At 40.1% G+C, this 8,508-nt stretch overlaps 1 protein-coding gene across 1 annotated transcript; it reads left to right on the top strand.

Annotated features, from left to right (window-relative positions):
• Positions 1-302: 302 nt before the first annotated feature.
• Positions 303-7,433, top strand: RSL24D1 (ribosomal L24 domain containing 1). The gene is made up of 6 exons (XM_068204008.1): positions 303-473; positions 2,252-2,365; positions 3,946-4,018; positions 4,729-4,792; positions 5,261-5,346; positions 6,633-7,433. Exons 1-6 carry the CDS (start codon positions 393-395, stop codon positions 6,704-6,706), a joined length of 492 nt encoding a protein of 163 aa, XP_068060109.1. The 5' UTR covers positions 303-392; the 3' UTR covers positions 6,707-7,433.
• Positions 7,434-8,508: the final 1,075 nt, after the last annotated feature.

Here is an 8,508-nt window from a genome sequence, read left to right as displayed (position 1 = left end):
TACCTACCTATATGATGTGCAGAACCATTGGTTTTAGACAGGACTTCTAATTTTGCTTAGATTTTGGATTTTACAGATATGAAACCAGCACAGAAAGTGTTGCTTGAATTTTACAATAAATCAACTGTAGACTTAAAAATCTATGTCTAACTCCCTTTCTCCTCCTTGGGTTGCTCTGTCTATCCTTGTGTTCCTGTCGATTCGTTCATTTCTCGCCCTTGGCACACCATTTTTCCTTTGGAAGCAGACGCCAGGGCCTCGTGCCCGTGTGGGCCCGCTCGGGGCCGGCAGGGGGCGCTGCGGCAGCGCTGCGGGAGCCGGGCCCGCCCCGCGCCGCCGCCTCCGGTCAGCTGGGCCGCGCTTCCGCCCGCGCCGCCGCCGCCGCCGCCGCCATGCGCATCGAGAAGTGCTACTTCTGCTCGGGGCCCATCTACCCGGGACACGGCGTCATGTTCGTGCGCAACGACTGCAAGGTACCGCCCGACCGGCACGGGCACCGCCCTCCCCGCAGTGCTCGCGGCCGCTCCCTGCGCCGGCCCGGCCTGTGCCGGCGGGGCTCGGTGTCACCGGCCGCGCCTCTCGCGGGCCGCTCACAGCCGCAGCCCCTGTCCCGGGCCGGGCCGGGCCCTGCCGGGGTACGCGCGCACCGCCGGGCGGGAGCCCGAGGTGAGCGCAGCCGGTCAGAGCACGCTGCTGAGAACACCGAGGTCGTGCTTCGATCCCTGTACGGGCCATTTGCTTGAGAGCTGGAGTCAGTAATTAATCCTCGTTGTCCGTGGGTCCGTTCCGACTCTGACTCTTCTTTGACTCTGCGAAATCCATGTCTTGCTGGTATTCAAATATTAGGACCTGGAGCGATGCCGTAATTTGGCAGGTGCTGTGGCCATCGGCAAGAGTGGGGGCTGAATTATTTGTTTTCAGTTTTTAGTAAGAAATAATACACTTCGCAGAGCAACACAGACTCATCACCGTTTCATTTTAGACTTTGGCCTCAGGTGGCAGCAGGTTCGGCTCTGGGCAGTGCGGGTTGCAGAGTCCGCGGGCAGGCGCTGCGGGGGCAGCGGCGGCTGCGGGATCCGCTGTGAGCCCCCGGCCGAGGCTGTCAGAGCAGCGCGGCCGCGGCGCTCCGGCCTGCAGCGGCCTGGCAGCTCTGTACACGGAGCGTTGTGCATCGCTCCCCGGCCTCTGCCGCGCTCCGTATCGCGGCTGCAGGGCGTCGGAGCCCGCAGCGTGCGGCGAAGCTCGGGCGAGTCGCTTCCTCCCCGGGCCCGGGCGTCAGAACGGATCGCGGGCGGGCAGTGCCGCTCGCTTGAGTCACAGCGCCGGGGCGGGGGCGCGCTCAGCACGGCCGCGAGGGCCGTGCGCTTGCAGAGATCACTTGTGAGCAGATAATCCCTGAAAAGGCAAAACACCACGACAGGTGTGCCTGAGTTGAGGTGAAAACACGTGGTAGAAGACTATAAAAACAAAAAAATAAAGAGCTATTCGAAAATAATTGCTGTAATTAAAATTGTCGTATTTTCTATTAATTTCTTTTAGAACTCACTGTGAGATGGGAAGGAAGATACGGCTGTAGAGAAATAGGGTTTTCAAAACCTCATGAATAACATGTAATTCTGACCGGTTTTAAGTGAAGAGTCTAGTATTCTGTAGAATATGTAGAAAAATAGGAAAAGAGGAAAAGGCCAATTAAAACGTTTTGTTATATGCTTTAACAGCTTTCAGTAATTTCAGTCCAGGGCTTGACTAATGTGCTTAGAACTCCTGCAGGGTAATCTTTGGGCCTTAAGGCTGCATCCCAGCAGCCTTAAAAATAGATGTTTGTGTGTATGTGTGTTGCATTCCGTATGAGAGGTGTTGAGGATTTTTTGTTGTTCTCAGGATGGTACTGTATCTAAAAAGTGTTGGCAGCTGTAGAAAATTGTTTATTCATACTACAGGTTTGGTTTTATAGTTATTTTTGCATATGATAACTCTTAAAACTCAGGTGCATTTTATGCATGATCAGCTTAATTGTAAGTACTTGTGCTTAACCCTGGCAGCTGTGAAAATGACTTTATAATGAAAAAACAGTATTAGTGCTCGAAATTATTTTTGTTAATAGCTGTATTTTCTGTAAAAATACTGGCATTTGAAAACAATATGATTTCTAATGAGCAGTATTGTTAGAGTAACCTCAGTGTTTGGTATCACACTTGCAGTGGGCCACATGATTTAACTAAGATTTGTCTTCTTTATCATCTTCTTTAAGATATTTAGATTCTGCAAATCAAAATGCCACAGAAACTTTAAAAAGAAGCGAAATCCCAGAAAGATGAGATGGACTAAAGCATTCCGTAAAGCAGCTGGCAAAGAACTGACAGTGGTAAGAAGCTGAACTGGTTCCCACTTTACATTAGCACACTAAAATGGCTCTTCCTATATCACACAGGCTGGGCTGGGTGCCTTAAAGCATTGTCATTTAATGAAATGAGCTGGGGAGAAGAGGGATTGTGGAAGAGAATGTGAGAGTTTCTTGAGAGTGAGCTGTTCCTTGATTAAAACCTGGATCTTCCACCTTCGGGATGGAAGCCAGTGTATCAGGTGTCTGTTCTGGGAACACGTGGTGGCTCCCAAGTCCAAGGCATTTTTTCCCCACCAGTAAATCCTCTACACTCTGTATGTATACAATTGATAGTTGTGTTTCTGCACAAATAATCTCAGTTACCAGGTACCTGAGGAAGTCTCTCTATGTAGACCCCTAAAATATTTACCTGTGAAGTCTCTTTAAAGCTTACAATGTGTAGGAAAAGTCTTTGCATAGATAGGAACATTTGAAAAACAGCATGAGACCTCAAGTGTGATTTCAAAACAATATTGCTTCAGTGGTACAAGTATTAAACATTCTTATTTGGTGGGACAGTCCTTAAATAATTCAAGAATTATTGTGACTTAATTACCTATTTTTTTACAGAACATTATAAACTTAGTTAGCATTTTGATACAGTGATTTCCTGCTTTTTGTGGATCTTTCAAGGGAAAGAATGTGGTTTTCTTTTAATGTGACTCTGAAAAGCCATGGTTAATTAGCATCTTCAGTAATTTCAGTGTTTCTTTCTTTTGAGTTGTTTCCAGCTATGTTGAATTACCTTTTTGAAAATAACTGAATTTAAAATTACTTTATACATGTCTAAATAGGTGACAATATGTTCCAATTTTGAGATACTTAATGTATTTTAAGAATAAAGCCAATATATGAACTTAGTGCTGTGTAACACAGCTTTACCACAGCGAAAAACAACCTTTGGGCAGGAGAAGTCCTCAGATAAAACTGATATAAAGCTAAGTGTGCCTGGCAAAAAAAAAAAAAAAGATCAGGGAACTGTTTTTTCATCTGCAGCTCATGGGAATGGGGGGATATGGTTGGGGGGATGGCAGCTGTCCCAAATGCCAGAGGTATCGACTGAAATACTTCACATTTTCAAATTAGACTGTTTCAGTATTCTTAAAATGGAATGGTTTTTGGAGTATTTTTTGAAACCATTTCAGAATTACAAGCTGTTGAGTAGAGCTTATTTATCCTGCAATAAATGCTTTCAAATCTACAGGTTTTCAATTTCGCCTTCCACCTGTCTAATCTGCTCTGTATTTCCTATTCCACATGGGTTTTCTCTGTTCCTTTTGTCCTGCTAAATAGAAAATAGCTGAGGGAGATGTTGTGGTAAATAGTTCTCTTCAGACAAACCGCCATGGCTCCTGACACTTTGAGGTCAAACACTCGACTTGATTTCCTTCTCATATTTCTCTCTAATGATCATTCAAGTCTAGGAACTGAGGAACTGAGCTTCTGAAAGGGGGGAAAGAATCCCATAAAATACTCAGTTATGTGAGTGACTGCTACAGTAAGAGTGTATTGATCTAAATAAGCTTCTGCATATAGTCTATATTTACTTTTTTTTTATACAGGATAATTCATTTGAATTTGAAAAACGTAGGAATGAACCAGTGAAATACCAGAGAGAGTTGTGGAACAAGACTGGTGAGTCGTTATAGGAAAAAACCAAAAAAATTATTTTTTTACTTACCATGAATGTGTTTTCAAAAGCCTTCTTAGAGTACTGACAGCTTGTAGTGATTGTGTTTGAAATTACTGAAATCATGACCGAATTCTTAGCCTTGAGTTGTAAACAGGTGTGGATTTTCACTTGATATTTTTTTTCAGAAACTGGTTTGAAAATGAGGACCAGAAGTCCTTTATTTTGAATTACTGTCTTCAAAACCCCTTAGTGGTCTTCCAGCTTTTTAAGAGGCTCCCAATGTAAGCCTTTTACATCATGCAATTTTTCTGTGTGCTCATGCCACATCAGTTTGTTTCATAGAATCAATTGCCATAAAATAGGAGAACTGCTTTTATTCATGTGAATGAACACCCCAAAGGAGAAGGTCGTAACTTGCACCTTTTTTCAAGTAGAGTCTTTTGCAGTGATGGTTAACTATCGAAATTATGTGTAGGCACAAAAGTGGAAGCATAAATAAATTTTAAAGTACAAGTTATCAGAGTTGCTACACAGAACATTAGCATTCTGTTATCCTGCTGTTTGGAGAAGGAATTTCCTCTACACAGTGTAAGAGTTGCCTCTGGTATTTAGGTATTATGGGAGTACTGTTAAGAGCTGCTTTACAAAAATAGCATGGATTTTCTGCTGCAGGGATTTAAGCACATTTAAAACATCTTCTGCTTTATTTCAGTGGATGCAATGAAGAGAGTGGAGGAAATAAAGCAAAAACGCCAAGCCAGATTTATTATGAACAGGTGAGAATTATCTGTGTGATGGGAACCCCTTGCATGTGTGTGTTAGACAACCTTTCCAGAAATGGGATGATGCAGTTCTAAAGAGTAATTTGCTTTGTATCTACACAGTCATCCAAGGGATGGGGTAAAATAGAGCCCACTGTGTGGGCTCTACCCTGTGTTATTGGCTGTCCAAGGAAATGTAGCTTTTGGACACTCAAGGATAATAGCTATAATGTAGTACTTGTTTGTATGCAGAGTCTTAAATTTTAACAAAACTCTGATAGGAGTTCGTACAGTGCTGCATTTTCTTATGGCTTTGTATCCACTATTTTCTTGAATTGGTTTTTAAATAATTTTGCCTTTATTTCCTTATAATCGTAGTTATTTACAGCCTGTACATACCTTTACTGAGAGATACCATGCATTAAAATGAAAGCCTACATCTCCTCTTTGAAGGTAATTAAATCTAATTTTCTCCTTTCCCAGATTAAAGAAGAGCAAAGAGTTGCAGAAGGCAGAAGACATCAAAGAAGTCAAACAGAATATCCACCTTCTTCGTGCTCCCCATGCAGGTAAAAACTTGATTTACTGGTTTGCCTACACAGTTTCAGGATGAGTGACTCATTCTACAGATCAATAATTCTGTACATTTGTCTTACAATTAATTTGTCTGTTGAATATGGAGAATAGTTCTTGCCACTAAATGTAAGTAGTGTCTTAGTTCTGAATCAAATATGCCTTTTTTATTTATCTAGTCCTGCATTCATCCTTTCTTTTCCTTATTTTGAGTGTTTTAAATTGCTCTCAATACCTGGTGCTGCATGAACTGCATGTTTGTTATCTGATGCATTTGTCTAAGTCTTCCCTTTGAACTGGTTAGTTGGACTGAACAGCCTCTACCACTGAATGATATAAAATACAGCTGTTAACCTTGCTGCTTGAATTTGTCAGGCAGTTGTGTAGAACTTATATGAAAATACTGTTCCTTCAGTAAAGTCACATTTGAAATAAATTATTTACTTTTAAAAATACACTTAACTAAGTAGAGTAATGAAGACAAGTTAAAAACATTTACATTAGCTCTTGCTTCATAAAAATCTATGACTTTTTTCTTCATTATTAGATATTAGAAGTCTGTTCTATGGCTTTTCTTAGATTTTTGTCAGGATATATTTACACTTTGGTTTAATCTGTCCTCCCCCCCCCCTTTTTTTTTTGATTTTTTTGAGGAAAGAAAAAGATCTGAATTCAAAAGAGTAAATTCAAGTGTGTATTTCTGTGTTTGGTTTTGCTTTTATGAAATGAATGATGCACAGCACTGTGTGGTCCATTTGTTGGTCAAACACCAAATGCCTTGGTATTCTGCAATTCTGACTGGGCAGAGAGCAGAATCTAATCTAAGATTTGGATTTATCTTTTTCTTTATTTTTCTTTTTTGGTCATCTTATTGAGAGTTAACATTCTTGCTGTCCAACACCGCATTCAGGAGGGCTTTGAATGTTCATTTAAAAACTAATGGGAGAAAGCCATTGATCTGCAATAAGTAATAAAGTTTAGTAGTCCTTTGCAAGGTTCTGCCAGGTATTGACAGCTCTATCAGTTTGTCATAGCAGATGAAAACACAGGTTTGACTGCATTTTAGATTTTGCATAAAAACAGCATCAGCTTTTCTGCTAAAACAAGTTTAAGAGGTGATGGAGGTTAGCATAACCTTTGAGCTTGATGGATTTACTCATAAAAAGCTCTTCAACCAATATATTTAGGCTGTTTCACCTGGAATAAACACATATATTGTTCAAAGAAAATCAGTTATTTGGGCTTAGAGAAACATGCTGAATTTGATTTGTTCTTTTTGAAGGTACACCAAAACAGCTGGAGGACAAAATGGTGCAGAAGCTACAAGAGGATGTGCCTATGGAAGAAGACTCTTAAAGTGCTTTTATTTACTATTTATATCTCTTCAGCAGTTAACAGTTCTTTACTGCCTCACCCGACATCATTCAGAAAGGTGCTTAGAATTGAAGAAAAGTACATTTTAATGAATAGTCATTTACAATTTGAATTATATTTTAATGAAAAATAATAGGATGGATACTAGTTTGGGCAATACTTAAGATTCTGCAATTTGAGAAAACCTTGTCAGCAGGATGGAGAATGAGGCTTTATTGTTTGAGATACCATGTGCTCCTTGGAAAGTTACACTTTTTCTGGATAACTTTTCCATGTTCATGCAAATAATGAAATAATAAATAATAAAATATGCTGCCCCTGAGCTTTTCTTATTATGTCTGTTCTTCCATAGTGGTAAAAGCAGATAAAAATCTGTTTTAATGATTACAGTGGAGGGCAGGATGTATTAATTTTCATCAGTCTAGTGTGGTCCAGACTTATTTTCATTCTTGTACTGGGGAAAATTTTTCAATTTAAAGAATACAGTGTTTGTTTTATCTCCTTTTTAAGTCAGCCACCCCAGGATTCCATTGCAGTTGACACCTGGCAAAGCTAACATTGATGCAGGACTTAGGTTTGGAAAATAGTAATGGTGATATCACTTAGTCTGGAGTTGGCCCTGCTGTCATCCTCTCCCACCAAAATTAAAATCTAATGTCTAATCAGGCAGGTGGAAATGCTCAGTAAATCACACTTGAGACTGTTTTTACCTGACTCCCAGAATTATTTGGATGGAACCAAGATGCTGGTAAATCACAAGTATTTTGCATATTGTGGTGGTGCTTATTCAGTGTGTCAGCACTGTTTTAAACTGCCAGCAGTTTATCTCCAACAGTGTGATCAAAGAAAGCTTTCAAAGCCATTTCTAGTATTTGCTGTCATGTTGTGCTAGTTATCTTCAAAAATAATAATTTGTAGTTCTGTTTCAAACTTGGATATGTACTATAGCAATCACTGGAAAACCTCACACCTACCACCCACATGTGTGTTGTGTAGTTCAGAGAAGAATCATATTTAAACTTAAGTAAGGGTCTTGGGGAGTGTGTGACATGGACTGGCATTGTACTCAGTTTTTTATCACTTGATTTATGAGTTATGTTCGGATATATAGAAAATGACATATTTTAGTGAGAATTCTAGTAATAAAAATAGAATTCCATATTTTAATGAAATTAAAATTTTGCCATAATTTAAAATTTGCTGTATTTCCTCTGCAAACTGTAATATAAATACCATCTGAAAAGCATATGGTAAGTTGGCCAGAAAACATGTGTCACTGGGGTGAAATCTCTAAGATGGTACAGTATAAATACAGTGTGTATGTGCTATAGGTACCCCAAGATACTTGGGCTTGTGGAGGGAGATACAGCATGCTAATTTATAGCCTCACATAAATGTACTAATTAACATCTCAGCTCAAGAAATGTGATGTTTTTTGAATGACTGTTGCCCTGTTTTGGGAGTTTAAAAGTTTTTCTAAAAGTTTCTTATGGCTTGTGATGTTTACATATTTCTACTGATTTTTCTCACACTGTTCATGTAAATAATGATTGTTTTGCATTCTTCTTCGTGAGTGGAGGGAATTGATTGACTGTTGGTTTGACCAGTGTGGTTGGAGAGCTGGCAATTTCATCCTCCACTGTCACTTTTGATAATCTATATATAGTGGAGTCAGAAAAGAAAATCTCTCTTTTAAGTTCTTTTCTTTCCCCTTTAGTGTCTGTGTGTGAATTATTTTGTGTCATAGTGTAACAAATGACCTTTTCTATTGTAGCATTTGATGT

Source organism: Anomalospiza imberbis, chromosome 13 (assembly GCF_031753505.1).
Source record: "Anomalospiza imberbis isolate Cuckoo-Finch-1a 21T00152 chromosome 13, ASM3175350v1, whole genome shotgun sequence".
Classification (NCBI taxonomy): domain Eukaryota; kingdom Metazoa; phylum Chordata; class Aves; order Passeriformes; family Viduidae; genus Anomalospiza; species Anomalospiza imberbis.
The sequence above is the reverse complement of the archived record's forward strand: the minus strand, read 5'-3'. Positions and strand labels throughout refer to the sequence as shown.

Bases quoted from the DNA above. Each gene is read 5' to 3' on its own strand.
- RSL24D1 (XM_068204008.1), top strand. From the start codon at position 393: ATGCGCATCGAGAAGTGCTACTTCTGCTCGGGGCCCATCTACCCGGGA. The intron at 2,366-3,945 runs GTAAGAAGCTGA...TTTTTTATACAG, and splicing joins CTGGCAAAGAACTGACAGTG to GATAATTCATTTGAATTTGA. The intron at 4,793-5,260 runs GTGAGAATTATC...CTCCTTTCCCAG, and splicing joins GCCAGATTTATTATGAACAG to ATTAAAGAAGAGCAAAGAGT.